Source organism: Mobula hypostoma, chromosome 12 (genome assembly GCF_963921235.1).
Source record: "Mobula hypostoma chromosome 12, sMobHyp1.1, whole genome shotgun sequence".
Classification (NCBI taxonomy): Eukaryota; Metazoa; Chordata; class Chondrichthyes; order Myliobatiformes; family Myliobatidae; genus Mobula; species Mobula hypostoma.
The window spans coordinates 84,364,360-84,389,291 of record NC_086108.1 but is presented as its reverse complement, the minus strand read 5'-3'; the positions used below and the strand labels follow the sequence as shown (position 1 = coordinate 84,389,291).

Here is a 24,932-nt window from a genome sequence, read left to right as displayed (position 1 = left end):
TTAGAAAGGAGTGGTTCCATTAAACAGGCACAGCATGGATTCAGAAAGGGCAGGTCCTATTTGACAAACTTACTTAAATTCTTTGAGGACATAATGAGTGCAGTGGATAGAGGGGAACAGGTGGATGTCGTAAACTTGGATTTCCAGAAGGCGTTCGATAAGGTGCCGCACAAGAGACTTATAAATAAGATATGGATGCATGGAGTCAGAGGAAGTGTATTGGCATGGATAATGGATTGGTCAACTGATAGAAGGCAGAGAGTTGGTATAAATGGGTGTTTCTCCGGTTGGCAGTCAGTGGTGAGTGGGGTGCCGCAGGGGTCGGTGCTGGACCCGCAGCTGTTTACCAGTTATATTCATGATTTGGAAGAGGAGACTGAGTGTAGCATAGCAAAATTTGCTGATGACACTAAACTGAGTGGAAAAGCAAATTGTACAGAGGATGTGGAGAGTCTGCGGAGGGATATAGGTGGGTTAAGTGGGTGGGTTAAGTGAGTGGGCCAAGGTCTGGCAGATGGAATACAACATTGGTAAGTGCAAGATCATCCACTTTGGAAGGAATAACAGAAGAGCAGATTGTTATTTAAATGGTGAAAGATTGCAGCATGCTGTTGTGCAGCGGGACTTGGGAGTGCTTGTGCATGAATTGCAAAACATTGGCTTGCAGGTACAACAGGTGTTTAAGAAGGCAAGCGGAACATTGGCCTTTATTGCTAGAGGGATTGAACTCAAGGGCATGGAGGTCATGCTGCAACTATACAGGGTACTGGTGAGGCCACACCTGAGTACTGTGTGCAGTTCTGGTCTCCGTACTTGAGGAAGGATATACTGGCTTTGCAGAGGAGGTTCACCAGGTTGATTCCAGGGATGAAGGGGTTAACCTATGAGGAGAGATTGAGTCGCCTGGGACTATCCTCTATGGAGTTCAGAAGAATGAGAGGGGATCTTATAGAAACGTACAAAATTTTGAAAGGGATAGATAGAATAGTAGGAAAGTTGTTTCCTTTGGTAGGTGAGACTAGAACTAGGGGACATTGCCTCAAGATTCAGAGGAGAAGATTTAGGACGGAGATGAGGAGAAACTGTTTTTCCCAGAGAGTGGTGAATCTGTGGAATTCTCTGCCCAGGGAAACAGTTGAGGCTTCTTCACTAAATATATTTAAGAAACATTTATATAGGTTTTTACATAGCAAGGGAATTAAGAGTTATGGGGAAAAGGCAGGGAGGTGGAGCTGAGTTTACAGACAGATCAGCCATGATCTTATTGAATGGCGGGGCAGGCTCGATGGGCCAGATGGCCTACTCCTGCTTCTATTTCTTATGTAACAGATCAGGATGCTTTCAATAGTACATCTGTTGAAGCTTGTTAGAGTGTTCAGTGACAAGCTGAATGTCCTTATCCTTCCCAGAAAGTAAAGCCACTGTATGCCTACCTTGTGAATGGATTTAATGACTGCTTTTCAGGACAGAGATTTTCCGGAACTTGTAATGGGATGCTCTAGAATACAAACCTTTATCATTTGTCAATCCTGAAAATAAATCAGAAAAATTATAACACATTAAGCTATTAGGAGTATCACATTCATGCTGGATTAAAAATGTAATTCAGCTTTGTCTCACCTTCCCTAGTCTCGAGCATGTAAGGATCTTATCCTTTTCAAGTACTCACTTACTGCCCATTACGCTGCTGGCATTTAGGGCAGCAATGAAGGTCCTCCATTTCTGGCAGTGTTCAGGGCTTCCTTCATCGTGTCAGTAGCTTCCTCTGGATTTTTCACTGCTGTCAGTCATACAAGTCCTACGTGGAGATTCAGGAATGCTGTTTCACTCAGATGTAGAAGGATTCTACATTGCTGTTTCCATAACAATTTTGTTTTACTAATCAGGGTTGTTAGCCTTGAGCTAAAACCCAGAACCTGGAGGACTGTTGGACCACTCTTACTCTAGCCTCTCCCCTTTGACCTGTTTGGCATTGGTGACCGTACCAAGAGCCAAAGCATTAAGCCCTGACTCCAAACCGTGACAAGGTTGTGGTCCTCTTGGAGGTTCAAGTACTTAAAGAAGTACTTTTTGAACATGTTGAATGTTTCTGCTTCTACCACCCTTTCAGGTAGTGTGTTTGTAACCTATAGCACTTCAGGACAAAAATTGTTTTCTCAAACTCCCTCTTGTATCCTTTATTTGAAATCTGCCTGTTTTTAAAACCTTCCTACTAATGGAAATAGTTCTTTATGTATTTATCCTATGTAAGCCCTTATAATTTTGTACATCATGAAGACTACTTTCAAATTCCTCTGTTGCCAATCTTTCCTCATAGTTATAATTTTCCCATCCTGGTAACAGCCTTGTGTATCTCCTCTGTAACCTCTCCAGTTAAATCATTTTTTTTCTGCAAAATGCTGATTAATACTACTTAGTGATTGGGTTGTAATCAAAATACATCTATAGCATAACTATTCTGCTCTTAAATTCATTGCCTCAGCCAATAAAACGATCTGTATGTATTTGTAAAGACGTAGTTGACCTGACCTGCTACCTTTTAAGTTTCTGTGAATAAACAAGTATTCTTGTTCCCCACACCACTTAAAATCCTGTTGATAGTATTTTCTCTTGCCCAAGTGTAGTGCTTCACATTTTGCTGAAATAAGTATCATTTATCTTCCTCTCTTGCCAGACATCCTTTCCCTCTTGCCCGAAACTACCTCTTACTTAATTTCCCATTCCTTATTCCCCAATGCCCACCTTATATTCCCTCCTTTTCCTGGATCTAGCCATTTCTTTCCTATGCTGATTCTTGTATCATGGTATTCCTTCTCATTGGTAATTTATTTCTTTAAACAGTACAGTATTTCCTCTCCATCCTTTTTGTGTATCTCTGTTTTTCCTCTTGTAACAGATGCTGCGTGAGGAAATCTTGCTGAGGAGAAATAACTACTATTTGGCTGTTTCTGCAGTAGCAATAATGTTATTTCTCTTTTAACAACCCATGCAATATTAGGTCCTTTGTAAACTTGGCTTTGCCTTGAAACTGGAAAATCATACCTTTGAGAATCTATCTTCCTGATTCTGAAATGTAGTTCTTAATTGATTGCCGATCACAGAATGTATCTTTTGGGGGAAAATAATCATTTTGTACTTCCTTGGACATTGTGGGAAAAAGAGGCACACCTTTAATTTGTTGGTCTATGTGTTATTCCTGTTTTGTTATTTTGTTTGGAGACTTTTAGTATATTCTCTGAAAGTTCAATCTTGAGTAAAAATTGTTGGTGTTTTGTGAAGATTACAGAGGAAATTTTAGGAACTGTAGTTGCTTTTAAAGTAAAATATGGAGGAGCATGGAATCCATTTAACATCTTTCTTTATGAACATGAGGAAGTCTGCAGATGTTGGAAATCCATAGTAACACGCACAAAATGCTGGAAGAACTCAGCAGTTCAGGAAATGAGCAGATGGTCGTCTTACTTTGCTTCTCTTTATAACCTGATTGTTGCTGAGGTTTGAATAGTTTGAATTCTATTAAGTACTGCATGTTTGTTAGAGAGGAATATCTGGTTACTAATAAATACCGTTTTGAAGTTCTGGAGAGAAATTGAATAGGTTCCAAGAAGTGCAGGCTAGTGGAGAAACATATGGGAATGGGACTGCATTGCTTGTATAGAGATGGCATGATTTGCAGCCTTTAGTGTTATAAAGGTTTTCTCAAGAATTCAGTAGTATCCTGGTGGAGGTTGTGTAGAATACAGAACTATGTAGCACGTGGATTATTTGACCTGAGCAGTATAGATCATAAGTACATGAGAGAGAAAGGAATGGAAGGAAATGGTGGATGAAATGTGCTTAAAGACTTGGTTTAAATAACCCGTTTCTGTGAGATAAAAAAATACTATGTACTACTTATTTCCATTTTGAAAGAAGTGCTGTTTGGAATGAAAAGCTTGGGCTTTTCATTTCCCATACAGTGGGTGTCACAGTAGCGTAGCGGTTGGTGGTGGCATCCGTTAGTCTCACGAGACCATGGATCTGTGCCTGGAAAGTCTTTCTTCAGTCTGCGTTAGAGCAACGTCTGTTGTGGCTGTAAAGTCCCACACAGGAGTGACAGTCTCAGCTGCAGCGACTGCAATTGAAGGCACTGTCCTCCAGTGTTGTCTTGGTGCTGTTTTTCCAATGAGTGTGCTCACAATGCTATTACAGTTCAGGGTGCTGGGATTCTGGTGCTGCCTGTAAGGAGTTTGTACGTCCTCCCTCTGAACGCGTGAGTTTCCTCCCACATTTCAAAGGTGTACTGGTTAGTAAGTGAACTGTCCTGTGATATGGCTCGGGTTTAAGTAGGTGGGTTGCTGGGCAGTGCAACTTGATGGGCAAGAAGAGCCTGTTCCGCATGGTATTGCTAAATAAGTAAGTAAGTACATTGCCTTTGACATGTGCATTTCTTTGTATAAAACTTATAAGATCCCAACTTGAACTGCAACATTTTACACATTTATGTGTTCAAATTATCATCTACATCATTAAACTTTTGTTTAAATTGTGTTGAGTGGAAACTTCATTTACTTAAAAAGTAGAAGCTTTCTAATTTATACAAAAATGGATTTACAAAATAGCTAATTAAGTTTTTAGTTCTTTCTTAATGCTAAACTTGTAATGGCAGTTGCCCTGACATTGGAAAGAAGAAGACCACTTGGGTTTTGTATTAATTAAACTTGGGTGTTCAAGTCTAACCATTGCATTCTTTAAATCCTGCATTGGGATAAAATTGACTCCTCAAATAAAACCTGTTCCATACAAGCAACAAAAATAAACTTCAATAATTCTATTCCCTCTCAGCCACTCTGCCTGGATTTCTCCAATCTGTATAATTCCTTCAGATCCACACTGTAAGCAGAATGACTTCAATCAAAATTATGTTTATTGAGCATATCTCCAACTATTCTTGATTACATTGACTTTTTTTTTTAAAAACTTTGCTCAATGATATAAATGGGTCACTTTCAATAGAATAGGGCACTGAGAAAATATACTACTATGCCATAAAATTGCAACTTAAAAGATCAATTTGTTACTTTGTAAAGTAGCTTCCAGCAAATGAATCTGATGCAAACCATCTGTTTTGTTACCTTAACTTTAAGGGAGGTTGAGGCATTACAATCTCGCTAAAATATTCTAGCAAATCTATAAAGGCTTCAAAAAAAAGAGTATATAGTTGAAATTAGAAATTGCAATATGTACACTTGGAAGTGGAAAAGGTTTAAGAGAAATGAAAAGACTTGCAAAATTTAATGAGAAGTTATAGTACTGTGCGGTCTTAGGCACATATATACAGCTCAGATGCCTAAGACTTTTACACAGTACTGTAGTGATTTTATGTATTACACTGTACTGCTGCCACTAAAAGAAACAAATTTCATGACATATGTGAGTGATGATAAATCTGATTCTGATATGAGTTTCTATTGTGGTCTGTGAGTAGGAGGGGGACAGGGAGAGGGGAATCATGGTTGAGAAAAAAAAAGTGGAAGACAGAGGGGAGGGAGCGGGAAGTACCGGAGAGACATTATTGTAATCATTTTTAAACCAATCATTTGGAATCAAATGACCTTGCTTATTGTCTCAGGGCTGAGTTGTCTGTACCCACACCACCTCCTGCTCCTGCACCCCATCTCTGCCACCCTTGGCATTCCCAACATCCTTTGCTCCCGCCAAATTTATAAACGTACTCCACTCCACATTGACAAATACAGTACTGTGCAAAAGTCTTAGGCACCCGAGCTAGATCTATATGTGCCTCAGACTCGTGCACAGTACTGTATTTCATTTAGTTCATAAATTAGCAGCAAGAAAGCACAAATAGATCTATGAAGCTACTCAGCTTCTGTTTGACTGTCACTCTGGCTGTTGTCTCTGCAATGACACGAGGCCCAATGCATCCTTGAAGAATACCACCTCATCTTCTGTTTGGTTTGTTATGGTCTCATGTATTCTATGTTGAATTCTCCAACTCACTCTCCTGCCTTTATCAGAATTGGCCATTTCTGTTTGTCATGATTTTGGCTCAGTTTTTTAAAAATTAGATTTTCTTTCAGCAATACATAATACAGACAAATAACATGATCCGATTCTAACCCTGTTGCCTCATCCTGTATTTACTTTGTTTTATCCATCTCTGCAACTCAGAACAAATGTTTCCCTTCATTCTTAAATAATATCTCTTTCTCTTCCCATAGATGATGACTGGGCTGCTTAGTGTTTTCAGAATCAGGATTATTGTAAGACCATAAGACATCTGCAAATACAGATTGGTTGGTATGACATTGTAGGTATCAATGACTCATGGCTGAAAGTAAGTCATAGTTGGGAGCTTAACATCAAAGGATATACTTCATATCAAAAGGACAGGCAGGAAGGCATAGACGGTGGTGTGGCTGTGTTGGTAAGAGATGGAATTACATCTTAAAGAGGTAAAATAGAGTCAGAGAATGCTGAATCTTTGTGGGTGGAGTTAAGAAATTGCAAGGGTGTGAAAAAAACATTATGGGAATCATATATAGGCCTCCAAATAGTAGCCAAGATGTAGGATTAAGATTGCAAAGGGAGCTGGAAAAGGCATGTAATAAGAGTAATGACACAAATGTAATGGGGACTTCAATATGAAAGGGGATTGGGAAAATCAGGTTGGTGTTGGATCGCATGAGAGGGAGTTTGTTGCATACCTATGAGATGGCTTTTCAGAGCAGCTTGTTCTTGAGCCTACTAGGGGAAGGCTATTTTAGATTGGGTGTTGAGTAATAACCTAGATCTTAATGCAATGGAACCTTTAGGAGGCAGTGATCATAATATGATTGAATTCATACTGCAATTTGAGAGGGAGAAGCATGTATCAGTTTCGCAAATGAATAACGGAATTTACAGAGACATGAGAGAAGATCTTGCCCAGGTGGATTGGAGGAGGATACTGGCGGGGATGACGGCAGAACAGAGGTGGCTGAAGTTTCTGGGAATAGCACAGATATGGCAGGGGTAGGCAAGTGTGACAGACAAGGGAAGTTAAGGACTGCATAAAAGCTAAGGAAAGGGCATATAAGGTAGCAAAAGTGAGTGGGAAGTTGGATGATTGGGAAGATTTTAAAATCCAGCAAAAGGCAACTAAAAAAAGCTATAAGAAGGGAAAACATGACATATATGGGCAAACTAGCCAATAATATAAAGCAGCATACCAGAATTTTTTTTTCAGTTATATAAAGAGTAAAAGGGAAGTGAGAGTTGATACTGGACAACTTGGAAAATGATGCTGGTGAGATAGTAATGGGGGACAAAGAAATGGCAGATGAACTTAATGGGTACTTTGCATCTGTCTTCATTGTGGAAGACATCAGCAGTGTGTCAGAGGTCTATGAGTGTCAGGGAGCAGGAGTGAGGCCATTGCTGTTACAAAGGAAAAAGTGCTAGGCAAACTCAAGGGTCTAAAGGTGGGTAAGTCACCTACAATCCAGGTTCCTGAGAGAGATTGATGAAGAGATAACAGATGCATTGGTTATGATCTTTCAAGAATCACTTGATTCTGGTATGGTCCCGAAGGACTGGAAATGGCTCATTCCACTCTTAAAGAAGGGAAGAAGGCAAAAGAAAGGAAATTATAGGCTAGTTAGCCTAACCTCAGTGGCTGGGAAAGTGTTATTATTAAGGATGAGATTTCAGGGTGCTTGGAGACCAGTGATTAATTCAAAGTCAGCGTGGTTTCTCTAAAGAGAAATTTTGCCTGACAAATCTGTTAGAATTCTTCAAGGAAGTAACAAGCTGGGTGGACAAAGGAGAGGTAGTGGATGTCATTTACTTGGATTTTCAGAAGGTATTTGATAATGTGCTGCACATGAGGCTGCTTAGCAAGATAACATCCTGTGGCATTACAGGAAAGATACTGGCATGCATAGAGAAATGGCTGACAGGCGGGAGGCAGCGAATGGAATAAAAGGGGCCTTTTCCGGTTGGCTGCCAGTGACTAGTGGTGTTCCTCAGGGGTCAGTATTGGGACCACTACTTTTCACATTGTTTGTTAATGATTTGGTTAATGGATTGATGGCTTTGTAGCAAAGTTTGCATATGATATGAAGATAGGTGGAAAATTAGACAAATTGGAAGAATGGGCAAAAAAGTGGCAGATGGAATTTAGTGCAGGAAATGTACAATAATGCATTTTGGTAAAAGGAACGATAGCATGGACTATTGTCTAAATGGGGAGAAGTTTCAAACATCAGAAATGCAGAAGGACTTGGGAGTCGTCATGCAAGACTCCCAGGTTAATTTACAGGTTGAGTCTGTGGTAAAGAAGGCAAATGCAATGTTGGCATTTATTTCAAGGGGAATAGAATATAAATGCAAAGAGATAATGCGGAGGATTTATAAGAGACTAGTCAGGCCGCACTTGGAGTATTGTCAACAGTTTAGGGGCCTTTATCTCATAAAGGGTGTGTTGTCATGGCAGAGTCCAGAGGAGGTTCATGAGCATGATTCCAGGAATGAAAGGGTTAACATATGAGGAGCATTTGGTAGCTTTGGGCCTGTACTCAGAAGAAGAATGTGGGGGGGGGGGAATCTCATTGAAACCTGCCAAATGTGGAAAAGACTGGATTTGGTGAATGTAGAGAGAATGGTTCCTATGGTGTGGGTATCCAGAACCAGAGGGTACAGTCTCAAAATTGAGGGGAAACCATTTAGATCAGAGGTAACAAGGAATTTTGTTTAGCCAGAGAATAGTGAATCTGTGGAATGCTCTGCTACAGAATGTGATGGAGGCCAAATCCGTTGGTATATTTAAAGTGGAAGTTGATAGGTCAGGGTATCAAAGGATATCAAAAGAAGGCAGGTCTATGGGGTTGAGTGGGGTCCAGGATCAGCCACGATGGATTGACATAGAAGATTCAATGGGCTGAATGGCTTTATTCTGCTCGTATGTCTTATGCACTCTAACATCCTCCCAACCAGTGTGGTCAGACAAGTTGGCCTATAATTCTGCCTCTCTGTCTCTTCTTGAAGAGTGGAGTGACACTTGCAATTTTCCAGTCTTCCAGAACCATTCCAGAATCTGGTGATTCTTGAAAGCTGATTATTGATACCTCTGACATGTGTTGTGATTTTTTAAAACTTAGTAGCTGCAGTGCAATACATGATAATATTTTAGAAAGGAAATCAATTACAGTAAGTATATGTATGCTGAGACTCAGTAATTACATGTATGATTCATGTTGAGATTCAGGAACAGCTTCTTTCCCTCTGCCATCCATTTCTGACTATACATAGAAACCATGAACACTACCTCATTACTTTCTATTTATGTTTCTGCATTACTTATTTAACTATTTGATATACACATACAGTATATATATCTCACATTTCCCCTATATTATGTATTGCATTGTGCCGCAATTTTAACACATTTCACGGCATATGCCTGTGATATTAATCCTAATTCTGATGTTGCAATTACTCAGTTCGATTGATTTAACAGTCTTTTTGTTGAATGGATAGACAACGTTGCAGCAGAAAGTTGGAGAAATCACATTAAGTAAATCTACTTCAAACAAATAGAACAATAAAGCAAGTACCACAAATCTGGAGCAACGCGCGCAAAATGCTGGAACAACTCAACGATACAGACAGCATCTACGGAGGAAAATGAACGGGCGACGTTTGGACCGAGACGTGTCCGTGTTATTAATGAAGGGTCTCAGGTTGACACGCCGACGATCCTTTTGCCTCCAAATATGCTATCTGACCTGCTGAGTTCCTCGAGTATTTCGTGTGTGTTAAACAGCAATGGAAGAAACAGATCACTAAATGTGAAGACATGTTCTAGTACGGGTTCCCTTGACCCTCTTTTGGGAAGTGAGAAGTTTGATTTGCACTTGATTTGGTGCTTGTCGGTTCACGGGGAGCGCCACCTTTACCAAGATGGCTAGCCTACCACCGAGCCGAGATTTTACCAAAGTGCCGCGGCGCGTCCCTACGCGATACGAGGGTACTGTACCCCCTCCGTAGCGAGAGGAGCTCTTAGCGAAAGAGCTGCACGCCGTAGAAAAGACGCGGACCGTTAGTCGGCAGCCAGCGCGACCTGATGTAAAAATAGAGAATGGGACGGAGAGGCCTGTGGGAAGAGAGCGGATAAGAATGCCGATGAACGACGCCGCCTTCCTCTGCACCTGGGGTCTGCAGACGTGCCGCTCCATCGGCGGACTCCCCGAAGGCTGGAGTGCGCAGGCGCGACAACCTAGCCTCTGCACAGCTGAGTGTTTCCCTGCAGCTTGAGGGGCGGATGGCTTCCGGATCCGACTGGTGCTTCTAAGAAGAGGAGAAGGGGAATGCCAGCCAAGGGGTAGAAGGTACTTCGAGTCTGATATGCCGTCGTGAGCCCTGCACCGTCGTTGATGCGAGCGCCCACGCTGACGATGGGCAGTCAGCCGGTTGATTTGTGAAGTGTCAAAAAAGTAATGAACCGTACCAGCCTTCTTCCTAGCCGATTCAGCCAGCACGTCTTCACTCACGGAAGGGGTAAGTGTCAGCGGGATCGTCCTGTGTGCAATTCACAGCCGCATCCTTACAGCAGGCTCAGAGGACGTTTGCAGATCGCCCCGGAGAGTGATACCGTGCCAGCTGCAACCCGATCATCATTTTAAAAGGAGGACGAGTCGCGGGGTGGCTAACGACGGAATATCAGCCTATATAAATCGTTGTGAAATGAATATAAATGCCATGTTAGATTTAATTTGCTATATTCGGTATTTAAAATCGTTGTATGTATCCAAAAAACCGTTAATACATTGCACATAGGTTTAAGACTGGAAGGTTGTAATATAATTCAGATCGTCAATTTTGTGATGGAGTCGAATATTACACAAATTATTTGAAGTGCCCTTGGGCTGTTGAAGGTTATTTAGTCCTGTATGGACCAGAAATTTGGCTGTTGTAATGTTTCCAGTTAGACTACCAAACATCTTCCCAGAGCAGTGTGAAGGCACTTGTAGCTCCAGTGTCAAGTCCAGATGCTGGCTTCTATAGGTCACGTCTTCAATAACGTTGTTGTTTTTTTCTAACCTGATAATGCAATTCATGTCAATTGAAAAAAAATGCAGCAGTACTGAAAACATTTTTTAAACTTTGATTTAAAAGATCTTTAAAAATTCAGTTGGAACAGCAACAAGAATTTACATTTGTAACAAACTGTATATGTAACTAGAACACTCAAAACATGAGGTGTTATCAAGCAAAAAAAAACCCTGTGCTACAAATTCAGACTCTGTAGTAATTGAGTGAATACTCTTATCAAAGGTAGAGGTTTTAAGGAATATTGTAAAGATGGAAATAGAGTGGTTTGGAAAGCAAATTCCACAGGTTAGGATGTTGGCATCCTTAAGAATGATTGTCAGCAGTATGGTTTTATTTATTTATTGATTGATTGATTGAGAAACAGCTGGAGTTGGCCCGTCTGGGTCTTCAAGCCATGAGGCATAACAACCAATCAATTTAAAGCTGGTTTAATCACAGGACAATTTACAGTGACCTGTTCACCTACCGACCAGTTCACCTATCAACCAGTACGTCTTTTGGACTGTGGGAGGAAACCGGATCACCCGGAGGAAACCCATACAGTCATGGGGGGAACGTGCAAGCTCCTTATAGGCAGTGCCTGGAATTGAACCCGGGATGCCTGTACTGTAAAGCAGTGTGCTAACGTGCTGCCCAATTGATTAAAGGGACCGCGAAGAAAGCAAATACCTTAGAGGGTTATACGTCTTGGGGAGATTATTGTGATAGGGAGAAGAAAGACTGGAGGACTATTAAAATCAAGTGCCTGTTGGGTTAAGAGTGTGCATGATTCAAGTGATTCAATGCAATTTGGTGAGGCATGGGCAGCAGATTTTTTTCGTTGACTTCAGGTTAATGGAGTGAAGCATTAAAGTCAGTAAATAATCATGTAGGGTTGAGGACAGTAAAAGAGAGAGTAAGGGTGATGATGAGGGTGATGGGAATATGTAGTCTGAAGCAATGTGATAGGATATCCAAAATTACACTCAGAAATGGGAATGACAAGAAAGTTGTGAGCAGGTTGGTTCATTTTCAGACAGTGAACATATAATGGAACTTCCAGGGTACAGAATTTGTGCGAAGTGTTAAAGATGGTGGATTGGTCTTCCTTGTACATGGTGGATGAAAATTTCTGGTTGTTTAGTTCTTGGTTTTGGACAAGCAATCTGATCATGTAAAGATACTGGAGGGGGAAGAGACATGCCTCACTCAGGTAAAACTGTTCATACTAATACACCGTTCTGAGATTATGTCTAAACACACATGACTGCAATATCTTTAATTGCAGGAACAAGCTTTGGAATTACAGAATATTTCGAAGTCAAGAATTTGAAGTGAAACTCCCTGCCAGATTTTTAGCTGCCTCCATTTCTGAGCCTTTGGTACTGTCTTTTAAAAAAATCTCTCATCCTTTAATTCTTGTTTATCTTGCATCATCCTCTGCTTCGTCTGAGCTTGTCCTTTGTCTGTGCTGCTGGGTGCGGTATTTCATTAACTCTGTTGTGTTTCTTTTATTTGCTGTGGATGCCCACAAGAAAATGAATCTCAGGGTTGTACATAGTGACACATATGTACTTTAATAATAAATTTAATTTGAACTTTGAACTTTGCTAAATTTCACCCCTTTTAGAGCTTGGCCTCAATCTCTTTCTCTGTGAACCTTGCTATGTATTTTACCTGAATTGTTTGAACAATGAACCTCAAAATTTGCATTACTTAATACCAATGTCATGTCTTACGTTACTGAAGATTCCTTAGAGAGGAAAAGCCAGCTATTCATGTGAGGGAGGGGAGCGGGGAGGGAATGTCGACTCAGACCGTGAGAGGCCTGCGTCGGGCATTTTCATGCCCTTACAGGGCGCAGATTGGAAGTCTGTGTGGGGCGCCACCCCTCGCACAGACACTAGAGCAATGTGTGGTTAAGTGCCTTGCTCAAGGACACAAACATGCTACCACAGCTGGGGCTTGAACTAGCGACCTTCTGATCACTAGACGAGCGCCTTAACCACTTGGCCACGTGCCCAACACAAGCATTCATGTGAGGGAGACACTAGTTGCATTGAATGGTTGTGTTCTGTGAGGTATTCCTATTTCATTTATATTCTTATGACAAGGAACCCATTGTCCCATCACATCTATGCCAGCTTTCAGAGAAAATCCTTCAACATCATACTCCCCCTGATTTTCCTCTTTCCTACTGACACTACAGGTAATAACAGGAGCCTGTAAACTAGCAAATACTCAGGATACAGGAGCAAACTGGAAAAAGCTGCTGGTAAAACCCATGTGGTCATAATCAAACGTGACTGTCTGGTAGCTGCAGCACTGCAAGCGGCTGCTTTTGTGCTGCTACTTATTGCAGTGAGTTCAATGTGCAAGCCTTTGTTAAAGAAATGTTTCCCGTTTTAGTATTATATTCATTGGTATCCTTCTTGCAATAAGTTCCATTCTGCTCCTTCTCATACTTGCCTCCATTGTAAGTCTGATTAATGACACTTATTTTTTAAAAAATACTGCATTAGTTATTTTACTGTCTGGGATTGTAACAAAGTAGTGAATGGAATGTATATCGGTTGACATAGGTGAGCTCTTTCTCCTTTCTCCTAGTAGAGGACTTTCCTTGTAACATTGTCCAAAAATGATTGGTGTTAATATCCTGTATTCTGGGACATACTTAGACATTAGTGGCAATTATTGATAGTATAGAATTGTTCACACTCGCCAATCTGATTTTATGACCTGAGGTTATGGTAAGTATGAAGGATGCATATGCATGGCTATCTGATTTTATGTTACTTTAGTTTTATGTGGAAAGTGATGAGTCAAGTTAACAGATAGTGATATTTTATAAATAATGTAAAATGCATCATACAGCCTTTTTTTTGGTCTGTTGACCCAGAGCCCTACAGGATGTCAGAAATGTCCAGCAGATTTGCTGTGCACAGACTTGTCAATCAGCAATTACAAAATAAATTATTGCTGGCTCAGAAGATGCTGGGATTACTTGATATGTTATTATCAAAAACCTCTTTTACCAAAAACCATGCATTCTGCACTAGACCATACTCACCAAGTGGAAACGAGAAGGCTCTCCGGAAATAATTATATGATCTTAAGATCAGAGTATCAGAAGTCTATTCTAATACTGGATAGCAATTGATTGTTCTACAAAAGCAGTATTTCTACTATTAATTTTAAAATTAATAATAGAATTATTATTATGTCTTGTACTATTCTTATGTCTTGTACTTGTGAGTTGATGTAATCAAGAACTTGAAAGCTCGTGATGTGGTACTTTACTCTGAAGGACTTATGAATGGACTGTAGTTCCTTTCTTTCCAGTTACTTCCCACAAGTATTTTTTATGAATGTAGCTATTTTCGTAAAGTAGTCTGTAGGTGATTTTGTGTTTTACCCTCAATCTTCACAAATCTAATAATTTTGTTTCTTCCAAATAGGTGCTGTAAAATTGTAGGAATAATGTGAAGATGAGTTTTCTGGGATCTTTTCGCAATTTGTTGCTGGCTGTTTGTCTGATGTTGGTGCTCGGATTTCTCTATTATTCTGCTGGGAAGTTACACATGCATGGATGGGGCCAGGAACTACGTGAGTCATCGACATGTTCATTTCAATATACTTTAAATAGTTTTCTGATATTGAGATCAAGGTTCTAATTAACATACTAATTAAGATTCATTTGTGAGATTCTTTACCACTTGGTTTAATATAGATTTTATGACTGTACATGTTAAAAGGAAGCAAATGCTGGTCTTTGATTTTCTAAAATTTTTGATCTGCGCTTCAGTGCAAAATTGTAACACATTATGTAGTTCAGCCATAACAAGTATGGATTGAAACTGTCTTGTGAATAAGGAGGAACATAATCATGCTGTTTTTAATTGAATTGTCTTCTCAATTTTGTCATTTCATTTTAATAATATTTTATTACAACAGGTCCTAACAGTTGTCTGAATATGAGCAGAGGAGAGAAAGATTAGTGAAGATGTTTGTTAAATTGCACACAAACTTATTTGAACCAGCTCTTAAATTTAATTTAGAAACAAGTTGTGATCCTCTCACTGAGCAAGCTATGCATGTCCATGATTTTCAGTTTTGTAGATAGTTGACTAGGACATAAATTGCACAAACTTTTGAGAATTGCACAGAGCAACACACACAAAATGCTGGAGGAACTCAGCAGGCTAGGCAGCATCTATGGAGGGAAGAGTACAGTCAACGTTTTGGGCTGAAACCCTTCAGCAGGACAGTCTTGACCTGAAACATTGACTGCACTCTTTTCCATAGATGATGCCTGGCCTGCTGAGTTCCTCCAGCATTTTGAGTGTGTTGCTTAGATTTCCAGTATTTGCATATTTTCTCTTGTTTGTGATTGGAATTGCACAAAGAATTTTCTTTTCTATCCTTGAAATTAAGTCTGAGCTATTCAGAAAACTGGCCTTCTCCAGATGTATCCTTTTTTTTTATTCAGACTTCGTGAGATGTTCCATGAGCGTGCTATTTAAAAACAGCCATCATATTTTAGCTTTCCTGCAGTTTACAATTAGCATGATTAATTAGTTTATAATTTTACTGTAAATTCCTCTTCTCTCTTGGTGTAAAAGTGATTCATTTTTAAGCAGGAATTTTGCCTTCTCTTTGACACAGTCAGGTAGTTTAGTTGGAAAGTGTGCTATTTCATAGGATTGTTTCTGTAATTCTCCTCTTTCTACAAATAATATACTGGTAGAAGTATGTTGCATTTTATTGTGGTTTCTGTGATAATGACCTCCAACTGTTGTTAGCGACATGAGTGTCCTGAAATTCTATTAAAAATATTTAGATAGTTTTGCCCAGAATTTGTTGAAGGAACTGAATGGGCTGCTTGACCTGCTGAGTTCCTCTAGTTTGATTGTTGCTCCTAATTTCAGCATCTGCAATCTCTTGTGTCTCCTTGATGTAAATCTGTGATGTTGCCAGAATTTAATTAAGGCACATATTGATTTAAATGTAATCCATCCTCTTTAACTGACTTTACGATGTGTTGTAGAGTAATTCTGCACAGAAACAGGTCCTAAGGCTGAACTGGTCCTTGCTGACCACAGCATCCTTCTGTTCAGTCCATATCCCTCCATGTACCTATCCAAGTGACTGTTAAATGTTGACATTGTACCTGTCTCAACCACTTCCTCTGGCAGTTCATTCCAGGTATTCACCACTAAAGGAGTTCCCTCTGTTGTCTCCTAAATCTCTCCTCTTTTATCTGTGCCTTCTAGTTTTAGACCGTGAGCACAAAATGTAGGAGCAGATTTAGGCTGTTCAGCCCTTTGAGACTGCTTTGCCATTGCATTCGGCTGATTTATTATGCCTCTCAACCCCTTTCTCCTGTCATCTCCCAATATCCTTTGACACCTTTACCAATGACTTGTCCTCTACAGCTATCGGTGACAGTGAATTGCACGGATTCGCCACCTCTAGTTAAAGCAATTCCTCCTCATTTCTGTTCTAAAGAGATGTCCTTGTATTGTGAAGTTGTGCCATCTGGTCCAAGATTCCCCCACTATAGGAAACATCCTCGTCACGTCCCCTCTATCTAGGCCTTTCAATATTCAATATGTTTAAATGAGATCCCCCTCATTCCTCTGAGCTCCAGTGAGTACAGTCCCGGAGCTATCAAGTGTTCCTCATACATTAACCCTTTCATTCCCAGAATCATTCTTGCGAAATTCCTCTGAGCCCTCCAATGTGAGCACATCCTTCCCTAAATGAGGGACCAAAAGCTGCTCACAATAATCCAAGCACGAGGAAATCTGCAGATGCTGGAATTTCAAGCAACACACATAAAAAGTGTTGGTGAATGCAGCAGGCCAGGCAGCATCTATAGGAAGAGGTACAGTTGACGTTTTGGGCTGAGACTCTTTGTCAGGACGAAGGGTCTCGGCCGGAAACATCGACTGTACCTCTTCCTATAGATACCGCCTGGCCTGCTACATTCACCAGCATTTTTTATGTGTTTTGCACAATAATCCAGCTGTGGCCCAACCATTTCCTTATAAAGCCTCCGCATTAAATTCTTGTTTTTATATTCTATTTCTCTTAAAATGAATGCTGTTGTATTTGCCTTCTTTATCATTGACTCAACCTGCAAGTTAACCTTTAGGGAATCCTGCATGAGGGCTCCCTTTGCACCTCTGATTTCTGAATTTGCTATGCCTTTATTCCTTCTACCAAAGTTCATGATCATATACTTCACTACATTGTATTCCATCTGCCACTTCTTTGCCCATTCTCTCAATCTATCTGTCTTTCTGCTTCCTCAACACTACCTGCCCCTCCACCTATCTTTGTCTACAAACCTAGCTACAAAACCATCAATTCTATCAGCCAGATCATTGACATATAACGTGAAAAGAAGCGATCCCAGCACCGACACCCCTAGTAATGGCAGCCAACCAGCAAAAGTCCCGTATTCTCAGCGGGACATCGATAGGATGCTAAACAGGGTTGAGAAATGGCAGTTGGAGTTCAACCGAGATAAGTGTGAGGTAGTTCACTTTAGTAGGTCAAATATGTTGGCAGAATATAGTATTAATGGTAAGACTGTTGAGAGTGTGGAGGATCAGAGGGATCTTGGGGTCTGAGTCCATAAGATACTCAAAGCTACAGTGCAGGTTGACTCTGCAGTTAAGAAGGCATACGGTGTACTGGCCTTCATCAACTTTGGGATTGAGTTCAAGAGCCGAGAGGTAATGTTACAGCTATATAGGACCGTGGTCAGACCTCACTTGGAGTACTGTGCTCAGTTTTGGTCACCTCACTACAGGAAGGATGTGGAAACTATAGAAAGGGTGCAGAGGAGATTTACAAGGATGTTTCCTGGATTGGGGAGCATGTTTTATGGGAATAGGTTGAGTGAACTTGGCCTTTTCTCCTTGGAACGACAGAGGATGAGAGGTGACCTGATAGAGGTGTATGAGATGATGAGAGGTATTGATCAAGTGGATAGTCAGAGAATTTTTCCCCAGGGCTGAAATGCCTAAAATGAGAGGGCACAGTTCTAAGGTGATTGGAAGTAGGTACAGAGGAGATGTCAGGGGTAAGTTTCTTTTTAATGCAGAGAATGGTGAGTGCGTGGAATGGGCTGCCAGCAACAGTGGTGGAGGTGGATACAAGAGGCTCTTTTAAGAGATTCTTGAATAGGTACATGGAGCTTAGGAAAACAGAGGGCTATGGGTAACCCTAGGTAATTTCTAAATTAAGTATATTGGGCCGAAGGGCCTGTATTGTGCTGTAGGTTTTCTATGTTTCTAAGATCCCATGTTCATCTTAATTTATCATGATCATTATTCGTCTTCGTGCAAACTTCCCCAACCTACCTCACGTGGTTTTGTTATTTCCATAGTCTTTGATCACTTCTTTCTCAAGTTGTTCTCCACATATCTCTTCCCTTTCTCTTCATCCTTCTTTCTTTGTTCCTGTTTAGACAAGTTATCTCCCAATTCACTTAGACTTGCAGTTTTAAAATCTCAACTTGCTGTCTGTTCACTTTCTACTTTTCTGCACCTACAGATCAAATATATTGCAAAACAAGTGTAATGCCTTGGTTAAGATTTTTATTGCTATGCTGTGGGTATTTCATTTTAGCAGTCCAGAAGAACAGTCTGTTCTGCTTTCAGCTTGTTTGGGTTTGAGTTTAGACAAGAGGCTTGTTATTCAACTTGGAAATGTGCTGTAAGCCAATCAGGATAGTGGAATTGGGAACAACAGGAATTCTGCAGATGCTGGAAATTCAAGCAACATACATCAAAGTTGCTGGTGAACGCAGCAGGCTAGGCAGCATCTATAGGAAGAGGCGCAGTCGACGTTTCAGGCCGAGACCCTTCGTCAGGTCCTGACGAAGGGTCTCGGCCTGAAACGTCGACTGCGCCTCTTCCTATAGATGCTGCCTGGCCTGCAGCGTTCACCAGCAACTTTGATGTATGTTTAGTGGAATTGGGAGAAGGTTCTGGGTTCTTGCTGTGTTGAAGGTCTTGTTGGTGGGAGCTGGAAGGAGACGGCTGGAAAAGATGGCTGAGGATGCTGTCCTTGTTGCACAAGGTGCTTTGTGCAGATGAATGGCTTCAAGAAGGAAGAACCAATACTCATGTGGGAGACCTGTTTATTCGCGATGGATTACGAGTGGTGTTTGGAAGGTGGTGTGTGCTTTCACGTAGACCAAGGGTCCAGCACGTGAGCAACGGACAAGTTCAAGATGAGCTCCAACTTAAGTGCACATTTGACTGCTTTAGAGTAATGGGCTGTTCTTGTTTTTTTTCTTTCGTTTAATAACTGTTTGCTTAAATTAACTTTCTTAGATATACTTTATAAATTGTGTGCTGTGTACAATCTGTTATTTCTTGCCAGGGGCAGGAAATCACACAATATTCACACAAACAGGGGTTTGGGTGGGCGAGACATCCCACCCTCACAGATTTGGTGGGACCAAAGTTGTATACTTTTTAGATGCATGAAGTCGGAGAAAGATGAGTTCATCATCACGGAATCCAGTGGCTGTTAACGAAGGTCTAATGAACCAGGTTTCCAGAGACGGCCGAAGGGAAAGGGGTTTCATTGTGGGGTTATCATCATGGATTGTTGTCGTTGGATGCTGTGTGATTGCCCTGAACGTTGATCAAGTGGGTTGTACGTTTAAGGATGTGCGCTGATGTAATGGCAGTGGATCTGCCTGTTATTATTGGGGTCCGGGAGAGGTGGGGCCATGGGCCGTCCATACTTTCTGAGAAGTGGGGAGTGTAGGGAAGGGTGCCGAATGGGAAGTTGAGTTTCCCATAGCTGAGGGCGGAGACTTTAAAGAAAAGTTGCTGTTGTTTCTGTGGAGTGAGGGGAAGGAATTGTCCTTCAACTGCTGATTTAAATTCTGAGCTAATTTTGTCTGTTACCTCACTCGTTGATAAATGCAGAACTATACCTGCGGAGAGCCAAAATTACTGTAGGCTAGGAGTGTTCTCTGGGGTCAAGCACACACCTGATGGGGAAGAAGAATACGAGGCTTGGGCTTCACAGACACCTCAGTTATTGGGTGAATGGCAGAGCTCGGATAATATGAAAAAACTGAGACTGGTAGAGAGCTTAAAGGGGCCACCAGTTGTTATAGTGAGGTTCCTCAAGGTAGAAATTCCATTAGCCACATCGGCTAATTATCTGCAAGCTCAGGAAGATGCATTTGATAGTGCTGGGGGTGCAGCCAGTCTTAGGATGAGATTTAGGCACACATTTCGGGAGGAAGGAAAGAAGTTGTCTGCTACATTCTCAGGTTGGAGAAGCTGCTGCACTGTTTGTGCCACAAAGGGGGCATTCAACTGTCTGAGAAAAATTGCTTGAGGATGGAGCAAATTGTGAAGGGTGCACTGTCACATGATGTGATTGCTCTACATCTTCGAATGACCCACAAGATGTGCCCTCTTCCATCTTTTACCAAGTTACTCAGAGAGGAGGAACATGCGATGGAGGAGCGGGAGGCCTCAGGGCACAGTCCTCGGTAGTACACGCTGTTGCTGGAGTGATCCCTGATGTCCAACAGGCAGGGGTATTTTACAGGATTTCGTGCAAGATTTTAGAACTGATTTATTCTGGTTGATATTGGCAGGCATTGTCACCAAGCATGACAAAGCCAATAGGAAACTGGACCCACTGATGGGATGTACAAAGCAGAGAACTGCTGCTGAATGGGGTCCCTTGACTAAAGAAGTGACCGGTATTTTCTGTTACAACTGTGGAGAAGATGGACATTTCAAGCAGGAGTGTGAATGACAGGAAAATCTTTGGAAATTAAATCAGCAGTTGATCAAACAGAGACTAAAAGAGGTAAAACTACAGAGGGACCCAGTAAAGGAGTGGGCTGACATTTCGGAGAGGGTATGTTCCTATCAGTGTATCAAGGGACGTACTAAAGAAAACACTATTCCTGAACACTTAGTGGGACCAAGCTCTGATGTATCCATACTGATTGAAGGTGTTTATGCTAGACTCATACGTGACTTGTGTTCTCAAGCTACATTGCTTTGTTGATCCTTTTACAACCCATATTTGATGCATTTACCATTGACGCCACTCAGTACTCGAGATTCAGGGGCTTAGTACTGATGAGTACCCCTACGATGGTTACTTGTTGTTGCAGTTGGAGTTTTCGGAAGCAGATGTTGGAGTAACTGAGACTATTAACACACCATTGTTGGTCTGCCCAAATCTGTTTGAAAAGAGTGGAGCTTCCATGCTTGTGGGAACAAATGCTTCTGTTGTGAGAAAGCTCCTGGGAGCAGGCAAGGAGATGAATGGAGAGGACTTTTTGAACACCTTATCCTATGTTTTGAGAAGGGGTAAGTTCCTCCTAAGCAGGATGCTGAGCAGAAAAGAGGAAGTGTGTGGTGCACCCAGGTTAAACCTGTTCTGTATGTCCAGGAGCAGACAGAAACCCCCAAAATTGCCAGAATGTCCAGCCCAAAATGAGAAAGAAACTAAACTGAGAAGATGTTGGGACACCAAGATCCATTTTCAACTGACGAGGCTGGCGTTGGTTACTTCAGGAGTACTTGCTACACTACTGAAGCATCTAAGGATATCCCTTTCCGAGAGAGGTCTTGCTGGTTAGCACCAACGGAGGCTGAGGATGTTTGGCTGCACCAACATACATTGATGGAAGTTAAATTCAGTCATGGAGTAGGGGGGCCTGAGCTGCCAGAAGACACGAGTGACAGACAGGGAGGGTCACAAGAGGTGGTTGAAGTTGGAGGAGTTGAAGATGGGTTAAGGAGATCACAGAGTCAGGAAGCCCATTGGTATGCTGGCCTATGATGCACTGAGGGAACAGAGTATTGCACCTATCCCCCTGGTGAGATTGTCACTACTATTCACAAATGATTTGGAGGTCCTGACGTCATGGAATTCCTTTGAAAATTATGTTATTAATGATGGGTTGATATGTTTCAAAGTCATGAGGACATGACTATTTTTGGTGAGGGGAGAGTGCAACACCCTGGTTAAGATTTTTACTGCTATGCTGTAGGTATTTCATTTCAAGAGTTCTGTAAGAGCAGTCTGTTCTGCTTTCAGCTTGTTTGGGTTTGAGTTTAGACAGGAGGCTTGTTATTCAACTTGAGAATGTGCTGTCAGCCAATCTGGATAGTGGAATTGGGAGAAGGTTCTGGAGGGTGCTGGGTTGAAGGTCTTGCTGGTGGGAGCTGGAAGGAGACAGCCGGAAAAGAAGGCTGAGGATGCTGTCCCTGTTGATGCTCTTTGCAGATGAATGCCTTCAAGAAGGAAGAACCAGTACTCCCATGGGAGACCTGTTTGGTCGAGATGGATTCCGACCAACGTTCAGAAGGTGGTGTGTGCTTTCACGCAGACCGAGGGTCCAGTGCGTGAGTGATGGACAAGTTCAAGATGAGTTCCAACGAAGTACACATTTGACTGCTTAAGAGTAATGGACCCTTCTTGTTTCTGTTTCTTTCTTTCACTTAATAACTGCTTGCTTAAATTAACATTCTTAAATATACTTTATAAATTGTATGCTGTGTACGATCTGTTATTTCTTGCTGGGGGGAGTAAATCACACAACATTCACACAGACAGGGTCTGGGTGAGTGAGACATCCCAACCTCACCGATTTGGCGGGACCAAAGTTGTATACACCCTAGACACACAAAGCTGGAGAAAGGTGGGTTTATCACTGTGGAATCCAGTGGCTGTTAGTGAGGGTCTAGCAACCCGTGTTTCCTGAGATGCCTAAGAAGAAAGGGGTTTCACAAGAATTGTGTGTGAGTCTGACTTCAGCTACACGCACCAAAACCGATTGGTTATTGTTGACGTAACAAAAATAATACAAACTTTACTTTGGTCCTTTATCTTTTACTATCTCATTTCCAAAGACTTATTTGAAAGAGAATCAACTTAATATGACATTACCTTGCAAAGAGCAGAAGATTGGTATCAATTTCTTTGTGTATTACAAATACAGGCACAGTGTCTAGTAACTTCAAACTGCAGGAAGGACATGTTTGACTCTGTGCAAAATCATACTTTTGGAATCCAGTGTGCCTTGCATGCTGAAGCAGGTGTTAGCTGGAGTTTGAGATCTGTTTCAGATGGAATTCTTCCTGAGAAGTCTAACTGATTTTTGTGGAGCGAAGGCCCATGTTAAAAATTTTAATGTGTATGATCTGTTTGTTTAGCATAGCTAGAGGAAGGCAGAAGTTTCAAGATTTTTTTATTGTCATTTCCTGTACCCAAGTGTAAAGGAGAACAAAATAATTGTTACTCTGGATCTGATGCAGCACAAAAAAAAATGAACACAATAATAAAAAAATACAATATATACAAAAACATAAGATTGCTTATATACATTGATAGTATGTCCATACAATGACGCTGGGCTGTACATAAGGCGACTGACAGAAAATAATAAAGTATTGGGCGGAGGTGTTGATCAATCTTCTTGCCTGGAGTAAGTAAAGTAACTGCTTTTGTGTCTGCTGGTCCTGGAATGAATACTGATGGGAGTCGGACAAACAGTCATTTAAAAATCTTTTTATTAATTATTATTGAAAATCGACAACAAAAAAAAACATTGAAATAATCAAGTCAATATATCAATATGTATAATAAGAGTCAAACTATTAACCAAGCTAAACAATATATCAATAATAATAATAATAATAATAAAAAAACAAAATGTTAAAGCTTTTTTTTGGAAAAAAGAAAGAAGGAAAAGAGAACCCCTACTAACTAAAAAAAACCCCAGCTAACAAAAAAAGAGGAAAAAAACCCATTTGGAGCACAAACCTGGAGCTATACGCCATACAAGCTTCCATAAAAAAAAGACATCAATCTGCCAACCAAATCCATTTACCCAAGAATCAGAAAGGGGCCATCTTAATTAACTCTAGTCAAATGATAGTAACAGGCAAAAGAGCCCCACCTTTTCTCAAAGTCAAATCAAGGATCAAAAGTTAGGCTTCTAATTTTTTCCAAACTAAGACATAGCATCACCTGAGAGAACCATTGTATCAAAGTGGGAGCAGAAGCATCTTTCCATTTTAATAAGATAGCCCTTCTAGCCAATAATGTAACAATTGCAATTACATGTTGATCTGATATAGAAATAGCATGAATATATTTAGGATTTATACCAAACAAAACTGTCAATTTATTAGGTTGTAAATTAATTTTTAAAGCTTTAGAAATTGTAGAAAACATAGATTTCCAAAACTGTTTCAATACAGAACACGACCAAAACATATGTGTCAATGTAGCTATCTCAGCTTTACATCTATCACACTGACTATTAACAATAGGAAATATTTTAGACAGTCTCTCCTTTGTCAAATAATAATGATGTACAATTTAAAACTGAATTAAAGAATGACTGGCACAAATTGAAGAAGAGTTAACCAACTTCAAAATTCGCAACCAATCCTCTGTTATCAAGATCATGTTAAACTCTCTTTCCCAATCTTGCTTAATCTTAAATAAAGAATAATTATCCTGTTGTAACAGTAAATTATAAATTTTCCCAATAAAACCTTTCACTAAAGGGTTCATTTTTAAAATAATGTCTAACAGGTCAGAATCTTGAATATATGGAAAATTACTTAAATATTCTTGTAAAAAATGTCTGACCTGAAGATATTGCCAGAAGTGTGGTGTGAAAGAGAGTATTTAGTCACTATTTTCTCAAAGGACACAATCGGCCTTCTTGAAACAGATCCATAAAGGAATAAATTCCTTTATTCCGCCAAAGAGAGAAGGTTGGATCACTAAATGAAAGTTTAAATAAATAGTTTTGATAAATTGAACTAAAAAGGTTA

At 40.7% G+C, this 24,932-nt stretch overlaps 1 protein-coding gene across 11 annotated transcripts in view; it reads left to right on the top strand.

Annotated features, from left to right (window-relative positions):
* LOC134354971 (CMP-N-acetylneuraminate-beta-1,4-galactoside alpha-2,3-sialyltransferase-like) overlaps positions 1 to 24,932 on the top strand; it is a 568,489-nt gene that overhangs the window by 192,484 nt on the left and 351,073 nt on the right. For 9 of the 11 annotated variants that reach the window (XR_010019938.1, XR_010019940.1, XR_010019939.1 and 6 more), the window contains one exon: positions 14,532 to 14,679. Coding sequence is in view for 8 of the 11 variants with exons in the window: in XM_063064549.1 (XP_062920619.1) it covers positions 14,562 to 14,679 (118 nt within the window). In the remaining 3 variants the exon portion in view is untranslated. Of the gene's footprint in view, positions 1 to 10,155; positions 10,540 to 12,442; positions 12,456 to 14,531; positions 14,680 to 24,932 lie in introns of those variants that run through there. The other 2 variants (XM_063064542.1, XM_063064547.1) reach the window with 2 other exon arrangements.